The sequence below is a fragment of the Rhinolophus sinicus genome, linkage group LG07 (assembly GCF_036562045.2).
Source record: "Rhinolophus sinicus isolate RSC01 linkage group LG07, ASM3656204v1, whole genome shotgun sequence".
NCBI lineage: Eukaryota > Metazoa > Chordata > Mammalia > Chiroptera > Rhinolophidae > Rhinolophus > Rhinolophus sinicus.
Genome location: NC_133757.1, coordinates 62,808,600 through 62,827,356, shown reverse-complemented (window position 1 = coordinate 62,827,356; position 18,757 = coordinate 62,808,600). Strand labels below are relative to the sequence as shown.

General features: G+C 46.0%; 1 protein-coding gene across 8 annotated transcripts in view; it reads left to right on the top strand.

Annotated features, from left to right (window-relative positions):
* The window catches only part of ARHGAP22 (Rho GTPase activating protein 22), a 206,958-nt gene that overhangs the window by 166,700 nt on the left and 21,501 nt on the right, over window positions 1-18,757 (top strand). For 4 of the 8 annotated variants that reach the window (XM_019730133.2, XM_074337242.1, XM_019730135.2 and 1 more), the window contains one exon: window positions 8,985-9,161. In XM_019730133.2, coding sequence (XP_019585692.2) covers window positions 8,985-9,161 — 177 coding nt within the window. Of the gene's footprint in view, window positions 1-1,632; window positions 1,817-8,984; window positions 9,162-18,757 lie in introns of those variants that run through there. The other 4 variants (XM_019730136.2, XM_074337241.1, XM_074337245.1 and 1 more) reach the window with 3 other exon arrangements.

The window sequence follows — 18,757 nt, the reverse complement described above, 5'->3', positions numbered from 1 at the left end:
AGGTTTTCTGCATACGTATATAAGCAGATAACTGAAAAAGAATAACAGCAATAATAATAATGCCATGTCCTCCCCTCCAGCTCTCATAGTTTCACATTCTTTCTCTGATCTATTGCACTTCCAGGAAAATGTTAAATAACAGTGGTGAGAGTGGATGCCTTGTGTTGTGCCGGGCTTGAATGGGAATGCCACCAGTGCTGGCTTTGGGTGTATCCATGTGGAGGAAGAATCCATCTATTCCTATTTAACAGAATTTCTATCAAAATGATGTTAAATGTTGTCAAGTGCCTTCCAAGGTTTCTCCTTAGACCCGGGCTGCAGGTCCACCAGTGTGCCCCAGCTAGCCCAAGACGGCCCCTCCCTGGCAGCTCCTGGGGGAGCCAGTGCAGCACTTAAGGGGTGCCTGGTAGTTATTATGGTCTCTGTACCAGGGTGCTTTGCTTTCAGCTGCAGGAAGCAGACAAGCCCATGTAACTGGCTCAAATAAAAGGAGATGTGTTATTCTCACAGACTAGGAAACTCAGAGTAGGCAGCTCCTGGGTCTCCGAAGCCCCTCCAGGAACCTTCCCTGTGTCTCTGGGGCTGTATCTGCAGTCTCAGGGCAGCCTGTAAAGTATCGCTGTTTTTCATTTCTTTAAAAAATCGAATGTAATGTCCCATAAGTGTTCGTTTTTAGTGGCTACATATGACTCCATCATGTTTCTGTACCCACTTTACTAAGCCTTCACTCTGCTTTGGACATTACATGACTTCCAAGCTTGTACTGGGTTTTGTTGTTGCGAGTTTGGGCGGTTTTGAGTTCAGAACACTCAGTGTGCACTCTGTGGCCACTGCCTTTCTCAGGTCAGCAAGAATTTCACTTTTGGTTCCAGCTCATCCAGAAGTTCTACTGAAAGCCCAGAGTGGGTGTGAGAACCCAACAAAGGAGAGGGTGCAGGGCTGTGGGGAACTGCAGGGGGTGCACTGCGCACAGACTGCTTGGGGGCTCTAACTCTGCGCTGGGACCAGGGGGTGTGGGGACACGCATTTTCAGTGTGTCTGAGTTCTTGGGGCTCCCACTTCCCTGTCTGTACCTCAGGGATGAGTGACAGTAGAGGGTGTGAATGCGCTCATGAGGCATGGGCACACATCCCCCAGCCCATGGCTTCCTCTTCTCATTCAGTCCTCTCTAGAACCTCACCAGGTAGGTCCAATTACTGGCTTCTCGATGAAAAAGTGCAAACAGAAAGGTTGTGTGGCCAGTAAGCACTTACATATTTATCGCCTTCTCGCATGGAGAGGAGGACCCCGAGGCACAAAGCTGGTGGTCAACCCTGAGCTTTCAGCCGCTTGCCCGCTGGGGGAACTGGCTGGACCCAGTTAGCCAGGCCACACTTCCTGCGCTCCGGTCCAAGAATGCAGGGGAGGGAGCGGGCAAGGTGGCAGGCCCAAGGGACCTGCGCTGGGATTTCCGTTGTGGAAACCCCAGGCAGCCCCTGCACCAGCGGGAGGGCGCTGCAGGGATCGGAGATCGGCTTGTTCCTCCTCGCCCTGCCTGGGACAGTCCCGGCCTGGGGGCACTGAGAAGTGCGGAAGTTCCAGGAGAGACAAAAAGGCCTGGCCCAGCGCCTGCGGGCAGAGCAGAGTGTGCAGGCGGCCGCAGCTCTGCCGCAACTTCCCTGAGCCGCCCCAAGCCTTTAAGCCTAGGTCAGCCGCTGACCTGGCGGTGCCCGGCCTCTGCCCGACCGCTGCACCTCCTACCGCAGGCTCAGTACTTCCCGCACCATGCCTTTCTGGGCTGCCAGGCATCTGAAGAGGAGCAGGCGTCTGCCCAGGGGTAAGTGGGCAGCCAGAGTCAAGAGCAGGCGAGGGGACACCAGGCCAGAGGATGATTAACCCTTGAAGGACAAGTGGCATTTGGTGGTTCTAAGCTAGTTAAGAGAAATGAGTGAGGACAGGAAGACACACTTGGACCCTGCCCAGGCTCAGCCTGGTGCATCCTGGTAGGGATGGGCAGGGAGGCCTCCCTGGGGACTGCAGGAAAGCCCAGCCTGTGGCTACTGAGCACCTGAAATGTAGGTGGTCCAAAGTAAGATGAGCTGTTAGTACAAAACAAACACCAGATTTTGAAAGACTTAGTCACATATGTATAATCGTATATATTATATATATCAGTAAGTTTTGATTAAGTGTTGAAGTGAATGATAGTATTTTGGATGTACTGGGATAAATAAAGTTATTCAAAATAATTTTACCTATTTTTTACTTTTTAATGTAGCTACTTAAACATTTACAATCGTAGATGTGGCTCAAATTATATTTCCATTGGACCACACTGTTCCAGACAGTTGTGTCCCCACACTTGGCCTTCACCTGTGGGAATCCAGCTGTTTGAGGCCTTCCCTGGAGCTCCCCACTCGCCTGGGCAGCCAGTAGAACGGTGGTGGGCATCTACTGCAAATCATACATTGCAGCCCGTGTCACCTTTAAATAGTGACTTCTTTTATTTTTTAAACATTTTCTGTAAATCCTGGTAGGGGCAGGCAAATTCAGAGATCATTTGATTAATTACATCAGACTGACAACTTTTCACCTGTCATAGAATGAGTCCGATGGGCTACAGTGGTTTACAAGATGCTTTCCATGTATATCATGTACTGTTTTTTCTGTTATTGTGAAATTTTTATGTAGAAAAGTTGAAAACTAGGAGTTCTGGTCCTGGAACACCTGCAGAGTCTGCTCCATTATGGAGCCGCCTCCTCTCCCCCAAAGTCACTTGTGTGGGTGGGAAAAGAGACCCACAAAAGAAAGTTCTTCAATTGAGGAGCTCAGAGGGGAAGGACGCAGATCTGGAAACAAGAAAAACTGGGCTAGGGTCCTGGCTCCATCACCCAGGGGCTGGTCCCCTTGAACAAGCTGAGGTAGCAGAGCAGGGATGGGAGCCAGACTGCCTGAGGTCATAGTTCACTGGTTGTACAGCTTGGGCCTGTTTCTAAACATCTCTGGGCCTCAGTTTCCTTTCCTTAATTTGTTTATTTTATATTGAGGTATTATTGACACAAACATTATATTAGTTTGATAATGATTTGATATTTGTTTATATTGTAAAATGATCACATCAAGTCTAGTTAACATTAGTCACCATACATAGTTACAGAATTTTTTTTCTTGTGATGAGAAGTTTTAAGATCAATTCTCTTAGCAGCTTTCCAATATGCAATGCAGTATTATTAACTACAGTTACCATGCTGTACAATACACCCCCATGACTATTTTATAATTGGAAGTTTGTATCTTTTGACTCCCTTTACCCATTTGCCTACTTCCTCCTCCCCACATCCCATTTTCCCCCTGCCTCTGGGAACCACCAATCTGTTCTTTGAGATGGGTTTTTGTTTGTTTGTTTTTTAGATTCTATATATACAAGTGAGAATGTACAGTATTTGTCTTTCTCTGTCTGACTTATTTTACTAAGCATAATGCCCTCAAGGTCCATCCATGTTGTTGCTTATAGCAAGATTTCATTATATTTTATGGCTGAATAATATTTCATTGTATATATACCACATTTTCTTTATCCATTCATCTATCAATGGACATGTAGATTGCTTCCATATCTTGGCTATTGTGTATAGATAGTCCTGAAATAAACATGGGGGTACATATATATTTTTGAGTTCATGTTTTTGCTTTCTTCAGATAAATACCCAGAGGTTGACTTGCTGGATGATATGGTAGTTCTATTTTTAATTTCTTGAGAAACCTCAGTGCTGTTTTCCATAGTGGCTGTATCAATTTACAATCACACTAGTAATGAACAAGGGTTCCCTTTATTCCACATCCTTTCTAATATTGTTACCTTGTCTTTTTGATGATAGCCATTCTAACAAGTGTGAAGTGGTATCTCATTGTGGTTTTGATTTGCATTTCCCTGATGATTAGTGATGTTGAGCATTTTGTCATGTACCTGTTGGCTATCCCTATATCTTCTTTGAAAAAATGCCTCTTCTGCCCAGTTTTTAATATGATTGTTTGTTTTCTTGCTGTTGAGTTGTACGAGGTGTGATAAAAAACTACAATGAATGCTTAAATTAAAAAAAAAATTACAGTATAAGACACATTGCCACTAACCCTCTCAATATACTCTCCCTCACTTAGAACACATTTATCCCATAGTTCCTGCCACTTTCCGAAGCAGTTCTGGAAGTTCTCTTTTGTGAGTGTCTTTAGTTGCATTGTCCTGACTGCCTCCATGTTCTGAATTGATTCAAAATGTTTACCTTTCATGGTCATTTTGACTTTGGGGAAGAGCCAGAAGTTGCATGATGCCAGATCCATAAGGTGAATGAGGACACAATATAAAGTTTTTATTTGACGGAAATTGCCATACCAGAAGCAATGTGTGATAATGGAGCCTTTCCGTTGTGATAAAAAAAATACGGTGAATGCTGCTGCCAAGTGCCATCCAATGGAAAGGCAGGGATCTTCAATACAGGAAGCAGCGCATAGAAACTTAGTAACAGTGTCTGACAAGTTTCAACTTGTTCTGTACAGTCAGTCGGGTGTGAGCTATGGTTGAGAGAAGGTGTGTTTTAAAGTGTGACGTAAATCATCCTCCATCATGACAACACTCTGAAAGACACTAAAGACACGAAAGAGGACTTCCAGAACTACTTCAGAAAGTGGCAAGAACGATGGGATAAGTGTGTTCGAAGCGAGGGGGAGTATTTTGAGGGGGATTAATGGCAATGTGTTTTTTACTGTAATAAATTTCTTTTTATTTAAACATTCACCATATTGTTTGATCATACCTCGTATAAGTCGTTTATATACAGAGAGTGCCAAAAACATGTATACACATTTTAAGAAAGGAAAACTGTATTAAAATTGTAATACTCAATATATACCAATAACAAAAGATGTATACAAGTCACGTTTGACTTCTGCAATTACAAGAGGTGCTCAAAGTGGTTACCATCAGCGTCCAGACACTTCTGACTACGGCAAACTACTGCTTGAGCAACGCTGACCAAAGTGTCCACTTGCATACTTTCTTTTGGCATCCCTGATATTGTGAATATTAACCTCTTATAAGATATATGATTTGCAAGTATTTTCTCCATCCTGTTCTTAAAATAGGGATAATGACACCACTTCCCATGTGAGTGTTCAAATTTCTAAGGCGCAGCAGTTCATTTTTACCTTAGAGTGTGTGCCAGCCACCTGGGCTTTGCTGCTGCTGTCATCATAGATTCTGTGCATGCCCTCCCATGCCAGGCACTGCTCTGTGTGCTGGAGTTTCTTATAAAACAGACAGGGTGGGGGCGGGTCGAAAATAAAAAGTATAATAAAAATAAAAAGTATAATAAAAATAAAAAGTATAAATAAGCATGTAAATACATAAAACATATATGTACTGGATTGTGATAAGTACTATGGAAAAATTAAGGTCAGGAAGGGGTGTGGGTTGTGGTGGGTGTGATGTGGAGTGAAGTTTAAATAGAGTGGTCAGGAAAGATTCTCCAGGAAGACAACATTTGAGGAAAGACGTGAGAAGGTGAGGGAGCAAATCGTGCCAGTATCTGGGAGAACAGCTTTCCAGGTGACAGCAGGGACAAAGGGAACACAAGTGCAAAGGCCCTAACACAGGCACATGCCTGCTTGTTCGAGAATGACAAAGAGCAAAGAGGAGAGCAGCAATGCAGTCAGAGACATTGCAGATGGGGGGGGGGGGGGGAGGCTTGGAAGACCATTGCAAGGACTTTGCTGAGAGGCGGGCTATTGCAGGCTTTTGAGCAGAGGGTATGAGCTGGTTTGGGTCTCAGCTAGGTCACTGATTTACTCTCCTATCTAAAGTAACACTAGAAAAGGACAGAATATAAGAAACATGTTTTTCAAGCTACTGGACATTAGGCAGTAAAGGACTGACTACTCCAAGAGATGAGGCACAGATGATGTGAGAGCCCTGCACATGCCCCGCTTACAGCCCTGAGAAAGTTTCTGTCTCGGCTGTGAGGCAGGAAGGGGAAAACCAGGTGGACCCCTAGACTCCATGAGTTAAGGAGACAGAGCTTAGAGACTGAGGAGACCAAAACATCTAGAGTATTCAGGATAAAATACAAAGGAGGAAAGAGTTGCTCAAAGAGAAAACTCCCTTGGGAACTCATCACCACATGCGTGTGAGGATATTTCTGATTTTATTAATCTCAGAAAGAACAGCTTTTTGTTTTAGTGACTTTTTCTATGTCTTTCTCTTTGTTTTTCTGGTTAGCAAACTCTTTTTAAGGGCTAGATAGTAAATATTTTAGGTTTTAAGATCATATGGTCTGTGCCACGACTATCTACTCTGCTGTTGTAAAATCGGTAAGCCTCTAGCAAGACTGATTAGGGGGAAAAAAGAAGACACAAATTACCATTATCAGAAATGAAAGAAGTGACATCACTACAGATTCTTCAAATACTAAGAGGATAACAAGGGAATATTACGACAACTTTATACCAATAAATTTGACAACTTAGATGAAATAGGCAAATTCCTTGAAAAATACAAACTACCAAAGCTCACTCAAGACCAAATTATTTATATATATATATACATATACATATATATATAATTGAATTTGTTATATAAAGAAAAGAAAACCTTCCCACAAAGAAAAATCTTCACTGATGAAGTCTACCCAACATTTAAGAAAGAATTAATAGCAACTCTACACAAACTCTCCCATAAATATTGAAAAAGAGAGAATACTTACCAGCTTATTGTGTGAGGCCAGCATTACCCTGATGTAAAAACCAGACAAAGACATTATAAGAAAAGAAAATGGCAGACCAATATCCTTAATAAATAAGATGAAAAATTCTAAACAAAATTTTAGCAAATTGAATCCTACAATATATAAAAAGGATAATGCATCATGACCAATTGTGATGCCAAGAATGTAAGGTTGGTTTAACATTTGAAAATCTATCAACATAATTCATCATATTAACAAACTAAAAAAAAAAAAATCATGGGATATCTTAATAGATACAGAAAATGTATTTGACAAAAATCCAACATCCGTTCCTGATAAAAACTCGCAGCAAACTGGGAGTAGAAGAGAACTTCCTCTACTAGAGAAAGGGCATCAACAACAAACCTGCAGCAGATATACTTGATGGTGAATAACTCAATGTTTTTGTCATAAGGTGAAGCACAAGACAGGGACGTCCACTCTCACCACTTCTATTTAACATTGTATCTGAGGCTTTCATCAGTGCAGTTAGACAAGAAAAAGAAATACAAGGCACTCTGATCGGAAAGGAAGAACTAAAACGGTCTTAATTTGCAGATGGTACAATCGTCTATGTAGATGCACTGACAAGTCGATGAAGAAAGGATAGTCTGTTCAACAAATGGTACTGGAACAACTGGACAACCATGTACAAAAAGATGAACTTCAATCCATATCTTGTACCATATACAAAAACTAACTCATCGACCTAAATGAAAATCCTAAAACTATGAAAATTCTAGAAGAAAATATAGGAGAAAACTTTCATAACCTTGGTTTAGGAAAGATTTCTTAGATACGAAACCAGAAGCATATTCAATAAAAGAAAAAAATGGTACATTGGGCTTTATCAAAATTAAAAACTTTTGCTCTTGGAAATACACTGTTTATACAATGAAAAGAAAGGGCACAGACTGGGAGAAATATTTGCAAAGCATATATCTGATAGAGGACTTGTATCCAAAATATGTAAAGAACTCTCAAAACTCAATAATGAAAAAAATGAACAACTCATTTAAAAAATGGACAAAAGATTTCAACAGATATTTCACTGAAAAGATACACGGATGGCACTATCAGCCCCATCCCAGTGGGCCGCCTCATTTGTGGGAGGTAGCAGGGCCATGGGGTGCGTCAGAGCCCACAGCCCAGAGCTGGAGACTTTGAATCCCTGACTGTACTATGTGTTAACTGCGTGAGTTCAGACAAGTTCCTTAATCACTCTGTGCTTCAGTTTCCTCCATCTATAAAATGCAAATAGTAATAGTACCTCTCTCAAAGTCACTGTGAAGATTAAAGTATCCTAGGAGCAAAGGTGTATCTGTCAGCTTTGTTCATTTGAGTGTCTGCAGCATCTAGCAGAGTCCCAGGCAGGTACCAAACACTCAGTAAGCACCTATTCCTGTCTGGTCTCCATCCTGGGGCTGCGGCTCCAGCAAGGACTGTCCTGGGTGTCACAGTTCTCCCCACTGCCATCCTGCCCCCTTGGTAACACGGGTCCCAGGATTCACCCCACCAGCAGACTGTCCTGGGAGCTTAGGAAGTACATGGGGAAGTTACATATTATGGGATGTTCGGGGTGCATAAAGACAAGGTCATTCTTGAGAATCTCTTAAATTGCTTATGAAGTGCAGTATAAATGATTTTATATACATCCCAAAGACTAATTCATTCACACATGAAAGATTAGTTCGTTTACAAATGAAAATGTGAGTTCCACTGGAGCTACTGGAGGGAAAAGTCAGTTTACAAACAACTGTCTGAGCTTTCCCCTCCTTCCACCTTTAGAGAAGGAGCCAATGCCTAGCTGTGAGCAGGGACAGGTGCAGAATCCTGTCCCCAGGTGTTTACTCTGGGTCCTGAACTTCAAACTGGCCCCAGGTGTTTACTCTGGGTCCTGAACTTCAAACTGGCATGCTTTTTTTTTTTGTTTCTAATATGTGCCCCAGGATGATTTTAATGATTTCTGATTTGATATGGAAAAATAACAAGACTAAGGGAGAAAAGGGAAACAGATGGTGCCCCAAAGACAGACTTGTGAGGTGTGGAGGGATGGGCTGCATGATAAGAAGCCACAGCGGCTGTTGCTGAAAGGTGTTGGAGCGAGGGCTTTCCCAGCCCAGGTAGTACAGAGCTAACCGTGTGGGGGCTGCAGAGAGTGCTGTGGGGGAAGGGCACCGCTGTCTGCACAGGGGCCCTGCAGTAAGCCTGTGTCTCCCTGTCTTACAGGTGGTGCCGGGGAGCGGGAGAAGGTGCCGGCCCAGCCCGAGGCGCTCCTGCTCATGGCCAGCTCCCAGCGCGACATGGAGGACTGGGTACAGGCCCTCCGCCGGGTCATCTGGGCCCCGTTTGGTGGAGGTACTGCCCGTAGCCCGCACACTCACCCTGTAGAACCCTTGCCTCCAGGTAATCATGCCCCTCCCCCACAAGGGCCTGCAGGTCTTCTCTGCTCAGGACTCCCTGGCTGTGCCCTGTGCTGCTGACGGCATTGTCATCCTGTCCTGTACGAGGCCCTCAGGAGCAGCCCCTCAGCTGCACCAAGCCAGCCCTGGCAGGGAAATCAGGGCCACTTTTCAGACACACGCCCTCCTCCACCAAACAGTCCTGTGGCTTTTGCGTACTTGCCTCTCTGCATCCGACCCCTGCCAGAAGCTGGGGGTGTGTGAGGTGGACGGCACATAGGCCAGAAGTGGGCCCTCATGGTGTCATAGCAGATGCCCAGGTACAGCGTCCTTCCTGCTGCAGCCACACAGGGCCCCTAGGCTGCCTACAAAACCCGCTCCCTGTCCCTGATAAGGAAGCTGCGTTCCCATTTACTCACTTCCTCCTTTATTAAAAACACTTACCGATTGGGTGCCTAAAATATACCTGGTTGTGTGCTAGACGCGAGGAATTCAGTGATAAACAAAGTAGATGATGCCTCCACCCTCCCCTCCCCTCTGTTGTCCTGTGCGAGACAGACAGTCGGCAAGTAAACGTGGCACGTGTTATCCAGTAGTCAGAAGCACAATGGGCAAAATAAAGCTAAGTGGGAGGGCAGAGGGGAAGTTGGGTTACAGTTTGCAGCCTAACCAGCTTAACAGCGTCGCCAGGGGAATGCTGGGGGAAGAGCATTTAGGCAGAGGGACCAGTAAGTACAAAGGCCCTGAGGTGGGATTGTGTGATGGGAACACGGAATCTCAGGAAGGCCAGTGGGTGTGAGGGAGTGAGGACAGGAGAGGAGAGGACCAGAGGCGACAGATGTCACCGAGGCCTTGGGGACACGGTAGGCACTTCAGATTTTGTTCTAAATTGATGGGGCATCAGGGAGGGCTCTGAGCAAGAGACAGATACAACCTGAGTTAGATTTATCTAAGAGGAGCCCTCTGGCTGCCATGTGAGGGACCATAGAGGGACAAGAGTGGATGCAGCAGGCTGGGACAGTCATGGCAAGGCCATAGGGGCATGGGCTGGTGTAGGAGTGGAGGGGACAGTGAAGCATGTCAGCTGTGGATATGTTCTGAAGCTGGAGCTGCGGGTTTTGTCATGGTCTAGACAAGAAGTACGAGAGAGCAAAGATGATTCCCAGCTATGTGGTGCTGTCTCGGTGGGTAGTGTCCTTGTGAAGTCATCGTGAAAACAGCTTTTAGAGGATCACCACCGCTAGGCTGGGGCCACCCACTCCCGCTGAATGTAGAGACCAGGGTCTTTGGGCTGGCTGGGTTCTGACCACAGGAGCCACGCGTGTCCTCTCTGCCCCGACGCAGTGTTTGATTGGTGCCCCAGCCAGGCAGAGGCAGAAGCTCGCCTTTGGGGTCTCACTGCCTGTCTCTAGATCATGCCTGACATGTAGACTGAACCCCTTCCTTCACTCCTCCCCTCACCAGCTCTCCTCTCCCATTCCTGCCTGCAGAGTTCCTGGCCACCTTTCAGAGAACCACCAATCTCTCATGTGGAAGAGTCGACATAACTTTCAAAGTCAGAATTTTTCTCCTGGGCTTCATCAATGGCCTCACACTGTGAGCCATGGCCTCCCTCCCTGTTCTCTGATGGTTGCAGCAGATATGACCCACTGCCCCAATTGAGTGATCTGGAAGGACCCATGCCCACCCAGGGATTTCTGCAGCCTCCACAGGCTTCCGTTGGTACAGGATGGTTGAAAGTGAATGGGTGGATCAGAATAGAGCCCAGAAGCAGACTTCTGTGCAGCTAGACTTTGCTTTATGTCAGGTAGCCCCTTTGAGACCAGGGAAAGCATCACATCATCATGATCTTGGGGTAGAGAAAGATTTTTAAATGAATTACAAAACACATTAACCTTTTAGGAAGAGTTTGACGAAGTGTACTACATAAAATGGAGAGCATCTATTCTTTAAAAGGTTGATTGAGAACATGAAAGGACAAGCTATAGGTTGGGAGAAGGGATTTGCTACACATGCAACCATCAAATGACTTACACCTCAAACTCCTACAAATCAATAAGGCAAAGACAGACAAGCCAGTGCAAACAGGCAACAGACTTGCACAGCACTTCACAAAAGAAGAAACCCCCGTGGCCAGTGAATGTAGGCAGTAGTGCTCAGCCTCCTCCGTGGTCAGAGAAATGCAGAGGAAACCACATGTGATCCTTCTACTCCCCCACCAAGATGGCCAAATGAAAAAGACGGCACGTTCCGAGAGGTGACCTACAGACACTCGCATGTATTGCTCGGGAAGTAGTTGGCAGTATCTGCAAAAGTCAGTGCTCTGCCACCTATGTCCTAGCGCTTCCACTGCTAGGCATGTCCCTCAGACAAATACGTGTGCAGTATGCCAGGAAGTTCATACATGTCAGATGCTCACAGAAGCCTTATTTCTGATGGCCTGATGCCAACTTAGTGTTTAACAACAATACAATGGGTAAGTATATACGCTGCATTCTTACAACAGAAAACTCACAACAGTGAGAGTGCATTAACTACAGCTCTACACAACAACAAGCCTAAATCCTAAAAACATACTGTGGGATCAGGGAAGCCCAATACGTGCTTTGTGATTCCATTTATATAAAGCTGAAAAACAGGGCAGAGGTACACTATATTATATATAGATAGATAATGAGGCAGCAAAAATATAAAGAACACAAAGAAATGAAGGACAGAAAAGTCAGCGTGGTAATCATAGTTACAGAGGATTCATTTTGCAATAATTTGTTCATCTGTACATATATGCTTTAGTACTTTTCTGGATGTGTGCATATTTCACCAAAAAAAAGATAAGGAAGGAAGGGAGGGAGGGAGGGAGGGAGGGAGGGAAGGAAGGAAGGAAGGAAGGAAGAAACTATGGCTCAAAGAATCTAAGTAATTTGTCCAAGACAACAGAGCTAGTGAGGGAGCAGAGCTGAGAGATGAAGGCTGATGTTCTGAGCCCAAAGGCTGTGATTTGTCCCAGCATGCAGGACAGTGTCACCCATGGTCTACTAGCACTCAGTGTACTGGCTCCCCCACCCAAGCATACATCTTACTCTCTTTTCTCCATCTCTGTCTCTATCTCTCTCTTTTCTTTATCTCTCTCTGTCTCTGTCTCTATCTCTATATCATCTCTATCTATCTCTATCTCCATCTCTATCTCTGTAGCTGTCTCTCTTTTCTTTATCTCTGTCTAGCTCATCTCTCTATCTCTCTATCTCTATCTCTGTCTCTCCCTCCCTCTCTCCGTGCTTGCTCAGAACGAGGACCCTTTGCAGAATCCCACACAGAACCCAGATTCGCCGTCCTTCCTTCCCTCCCTCAAACTTCTCAGGCTATGTGCTGTGTGAAGAACTTGCAAGAATTAAAACAGGAACCTTCATCAAAGGCACTTATCTCCTTTCTGCCAGAAGTATAGAGGAAACGCAGAAATCCTGGGGGTTAGCGGCAGACATGTCTGGGCAAGCATGGGCACTCGCAGATGGGCTCAGTCACCCTCTGGAGGTTTCCTGGCAAAGCTGTTATTAGAGTGGGTTCCCCTGGAAAGGAGGCTTAGAGGATCAGTGCTTCTTTCACTATTTAATAATGGACCCCAAGAGACCTTTCAAACATGTTTGTTCTGGCAGAGAGTAGGCCACCTCTGACAGACACAAATGAGCAATGTACCCGCTGCAGTTGGGAGAGAGCCCGGGCATCCCTACAGGGAAAACGGGTAGTCCAGCAGGTCAGGGGAGCCTGTTACTGAGGATGGCCTGCGCAGGGCTGGACCTGACTGGAGTACCTCTTGTCTGGACATTCATTGATTCATTTCTTCAGTCAGTCATTCACTTGAGACTGTCTTCTAAGTGCTGGGGATACAGCAGTGAACAGGAAATACCAGGTCCCTGTCCGCATGGATTGCGTGTCCTAGTAGAGGAGACAGATAATAAACAAGATAAGTAAGCCTGTTGTCGGTCAGAGGGTAGTGAGCTCAGTGGAGAAAGATGAGGTGGGGAGGGCAAGTGGGAGTGATGGGGGGTCGGAGGTTAGTGACATTTGAGTAAAGGAGATGAAAGGGTGAATTAAACATATTTTTGGGCAGCGAGTTTTGGAGGCAGAGGCAGAAGTATCCATGTTGAACGAGCAGCAAGGAGGCCAGTGTGGCTAGAGCAGAGTCTGTGAAGGCGGAAAGAAGAAGAAACAGGTCAGAGAAGTAATGGGGTGGTAAATAATCAGTAGGACTTTGTGGTCAGAGTAGTGCCTGGTTTTTCCTCTGAGTGAGGTGGTGCTATTTGCATGTTTGGAACAGGAGTGGCAGAGCCTAACTGAAGTTCTAATGGGATCCCTCTGGCTGCTGTGTTGAGAATAGATGAAAGAAGGCAAGGATGAAACAGGGAGACCAGTTGGGTGCTTCTTACACAATCATGCAGGTGAGAGATGATGGTGGCTTGGCCCATGATGGTATTGATGGTGAGAAATAATTGAATTTTTGATGTATTTTGAAGGTAGATACAGTAGTATTTCCCTGCTGGAATGGAAGAAAGGTGTAAGAGGATAAGAGAAGTCAAGGATAATTCCAAAATGTTTTGATTAAAGCAACTGGAAAGATGGGTTAGCTATTAACCGAGATGAGAAAGACCACAGGAAGTATATTTGTTTGGAAAGAATATCGAGAGTTCACTTTGGGGCTTAGTCTGAGATATGTATGAGACAGAGGTTCAAGTTTGGATGTCAAGCAGGTAGTTAGACATTTAAGTCTAGAGATTAAGAGAGATGACTGGGTTGGAGAAAAAATGTGAGGGCCATCAACACATATTTGGGGTTTGAAGCCATGAGGCTGGATGAGACACCAGCAAGAAAGTGCAGGGAGAACAGAACCAGGGCTGAGTCTTGACTACTCCCCAGTAAAAAGTCAGGGAGCAGATGAGGAGGCAGCAGAAGGGCCTGGGAAGAAGGACCAGAGAGGGAGAGGAGCCAGGAACAAGTGGGGTCCCTGAGCTGAGTGGAGAGAGTGTCTAATGAAAAAGGAGCAGGCATCAACTGCAGCATGCACTGCTGATACATCAATCAGAAGAGAACGGACATTGAGCACATTTCATTGGTGACTTGGACAAGGTGGTTTTGGTGGAGAACTGGGGATAGAGGCTGAAAATAGTGGGTATGAGAGAGGATAAGAGGAGGGGAATTGGAGTGTGAACATAGCCAACTCCTTCAAGAAGCTTGCTGTAAGGAAAAGAGAGAAATGGGACAGTAGCTGGAGGGAGAAGTCAGGTAGAGGGTTTTATTTATTCATTTATTTCTTTTAAGTTGAGAGACAAAACAGCAATGCAAAAGACCAGTGGTGCACGAGAGGGAGAGAAGAATTGCTGGAGCATCACTATCTATCATGGATATAGATGCAAAAATGCTCAATAAAATACTAATAAATTGAATCCAGCAATATATGAAAGGATTATACACCATGTTCAAATGAGATTTGTCCCCGGAATGCAAGGATGGTTTAACATCTGAAAATCAATTAATGTGATCCATCAATAGAATAAAAGACAAAAGCCACATGATCATCTCAGTAGACTCAGAAAAAGTATTTGATGCAATTCAGACCCTTTCATGATAAGAACACTCAATGGTTTAGGGATAGAAAGAACTTCCTGCTAAAGGGCGTGTACAAAAACCCCACAGATAACATCATACTTAATGGAGAAAGATTGGATGCTTTTCCTCTAAGATCAGGAACAAAACAAGGATTTTCACCTTCACCATTTCTAATTCAGCATTGTACTAGTTACTCATAGTCAGAGCAATTAGTCAAGAAATTCAAGTAAAATTTGGAAAGAAGTAAAAGTATCTTTTTTTCATAGATGACATGATCTTGTATACGGAAAAATCTTAAGAAATCTACTAGGAAACTATTAGAACTTTAAAAAATTCATCAAGATTGCAGGATAAAAGGTCCATATACACTAATCAATTGCATTTCAATACAGTAGCAATGAGCAAACTGGAAATAAAATCAAGAAAACTTCATTTACTGTAACATCCAAAAGAATAAATTAGGAATAAATTTAATAAAAAAATACAAAACTGATACTCTGAAAATGACAAAAATTGATGAAAGAGATTAAAAAAGACCTAAATAAATGGAAAGTCATCGCAGGTTCATGGATCTGAAGACTTGATATTGTGAACAAGACAGCACTCCCCAGTGGATCTCTGGACTTCGTACCCAGCTCCAGAAACAAGGTTCTGGGAGGCCCTGTCAGGCAGCACCTCCTAGCCAGCTCTCTGTGAGAGGGGAAAGAGGGGAGTCACAGGTACCCAGGGCTGCCCGGCTTGCATGGGTGAGTTCTTGCCTGGTTACCTGGAGAGACCTGCAAGCCCTCGAAGGTGGCTGTTCTGTGCATAGGAGGGTGCTTAGCAAAGCCGGTTGTATTGAAGTGTGAGAAGAGGCAGAGTGAGAACAGGTTTCAGTATCAGGGTGTGGTCTGGGTGTAATCTGGTTCTTCCCCTTGCTTGCTTTGTGACCCTAGACATGCCATTTGTCCTGTCTGTGTCCTAGTTTGCAAAATGGGAATAAGAACATCTTTGCAGGATTGTCATGAAAATTAAAAGAGAAAACGGGTGCAAAATGGTCAGCAGGCTTTTAGTACTAAATAGTCCTTATTTATTCAACTAGCATCTGCCATGTACAAGCAGGAGACAGGCAGGGAAGAAAAGAGATCAGACAAAGCTTTCATCCTACTCCCCGAGACAGGCAATAACAAGGAAAGTACATCATGAAGCATAGAGCAGTGGTTCTGAAACATTTGCTAGCGTCAGAATCACCCAGAGGAAGGCTTGTAAAAATAGACTGCTGGCTCCACCCACAGAGTTTCCAACTCACTTGGGTGGAGCCGTAGAATTTGTATTTCTAAGTACTGCTGGTCTGGGACCCACATTTTGAGGACTACTGTTTTAGAAGGTGATGAGTTCTATTGAAAGGAAAAAAATAGAGCCGTTTTAAATACAGTGGTGACAGCGGGCCTAATGAAAGTGACATTCAAACAAATTCTTGAATAAGGCAAGAAAGGGGGTCGGGAGGATGATTCTGGAAATGTGCCAGACTGAGGCAGCCGCTCAGGCAAAAGCAGTGAACATCTGATGTGGTCTTGAACCAGCACCAAGGCAGGTGGGCAGGAGGGAGGGAGGGGCCCAGCCAGAGGGGGCGGGGCCTGGTGGCTGAGGCCTAGTGGGCCCGTGTTAGGAGGGTGCTTAGCAAAGCCGGTTGCAGTGAAGTGTGAGAAGAGGCAGAGTGAACACAGGTCTCAGTACCAGCTTTTACTCCTAAGTGCAATGGGGAAGGGAGCACTGCAGCCTTTGAGCTGCGGACTGACGTGATTTGACAGTTTCAGAGGAGCACTCTGACTGCTGACCAGAGGGACAGGGGAAAGCTCAGAGACGCAGACGTAGGAATCCGGCAAGAGACAGCCACTTTCATATGGTGGGGAGTGGTGAGATCGGATTCCAGATCTGTTTTCAAAGCAGGACCCACAAGGTGTGGGTGATGGTGTGAGGGAAAGGGGACAGTGAACATGGACCCCAAGGAGTCTGGCTGAACGCCCGAAGGACAGAGTTGTCATGAACCAAGAGGGGAAGACTCAGCGTGGAGCAGGTTTGGGAGGTCGCGGCAAGACCATAGCTCTGTTTGAACACGTTTGAGTTTGAAATGTCTGTTAGTCATTAAACCCACAGAGATACTGAGTGGGATGCAGGAGTCTGGGGGGCCAGAATTAGCGCTCAATAACCAGTAGCATGGTAACTCCCACCTACGGTCAAGCAAAGCCCAGAAGCTATTTGTCCCAGCCTTATAGGCAGCAGCATGACGTGACAGTCCTGGAGCAGGGAGCCCGGCCTGGGAATGGTGTCCCTGCCCGGAGAGACTGCTGTGTGTTGGGGAGGGGCACGAGGGGCCAGGCAGCAGGCCTGCAGTGGCCATCAGAGCCCCACTGCCTGAGCCCAGCTGTGTGACTCCTACAGGCCCTTGGAGACATTTTCCTCTGACCAATTCTCCTGCCCTCGGGTTCTTCAGAAATCTTGGGAGGGGAGTGTGAAGGGAGGACAAATGCAGCTCCCAGAGGCCACAGAGCAGGACACTCACATGGAGAAATCTCAGCTTCAGGACAACTAGGAGGGACACAAAGCAACCGTGTTAATCCAGCTGGTAGCTGTCTTCATTTGCTGGAGTGGCATCTGTAAACGGAAGCCCTCAAGGCACAATCACGTTCAGAATGCAAGGTCACTGGCCCCAGCCCAGGCTGGCAATGGCGGAGCCTGAGGTCCTAGTGGGCCGCTTCTCCCCAGTGCTGCTTCACTATAGTCCAACTCTTCTGGGACATTCAAGAAGAGTCTTCTTTCCAGTACCCCTGAATGTGACCCAGCAGGCCAGGGGGCCTGGGCCTTTCCTGGTAGTCCTTCCAAAAGAGGAAAGAAAGGACTGTTGCTGACCTGGGTCACTAAGCCAGGAGAAGGGGCATTTGAGTCTGATTCTGGTGCCCTCAACCCATTCTCTTCCGCCCTGATGAGGAACTCCTGCAGGCCTTGGACCCATCTAGGCCCCAGGCTCATAAAGGGCAGATATGGCCTCTCCTGGGCATAGGAATTGGCTCACAGGAGACCTCCTGGTGTCCTATGGTCTGGTTCTCTGGGTCTTCTTCCCTGCACTGTCCCAGGAGTCTGTTGAGCTTGGATCCCCAAGGCAGAGGGAACCCCCCCCCCCACCCGCCACAGTCCCCACTGACAGGACGGCCAGGGAGCCTGGGACTGTTCACCAGGAGAACAGAGGCGGAGGAACAGCTGCCGTACCTTGGGAGAGCCTGGCAAGTCAGTGAGAGTGATTTACAGGGACTGCTCACCAGGGCTTTCTGTACAACTCAGGACAGTAACTTCAACTGCTTTTTACCAACTTTGCTGGACCCTTATATCCTCCTTCCCTCCCAGCATGTGTGATGGGAGTGCCCTATCAGCTTGGCCTGCCAAGCTTCAGCTTTGCTAAGGAGAGCTCAGATCACAGAGCAGAAGAGCTCCTCACAGTCGTGGCGAAGATGAGGCCAGAGCAGAGTGTGTGCCAGTGATGCCACACGATGCCCGGACAACCCAGCCCTAGGACGAAGCTGGGCAGAGGTAGCCACTCACCAGAACAGCTAAGGTTTATTCAGTGTGTCCCCATGCTGAGCTCTGCATCTGGACTGACCTTCACAACAGCCTGATAAAACAAGTCTTGTTATAATCCCCTTACAGGTGAGGAGACTGAGCAGCAGGGAGGCCCAGGTGATCTGTCCAGGTCACAAAGAAGTAGGCAGGAAGCCGACAGTCTAACCTAGGTCTGATGGAGCTTAGAGCCCTAGTGCTGGATGACCAGTCTGTGGGATAGGATGCCAGAAGACCTCCTAGTGTCCTATGGTCCAGTTCTCTGGCCCTCAGATTTTTCCAGGCAGCCTTGGTCCTCTACATCTGGCTGAGGAAAAAGGGAGAGATATAATGCTTGCCATATGCTACTCTTGCCAGGAGTTGTATCAAAATTATATTGTAGAAGGGGTCAGAGAGGCCCAGAGAGGTCGA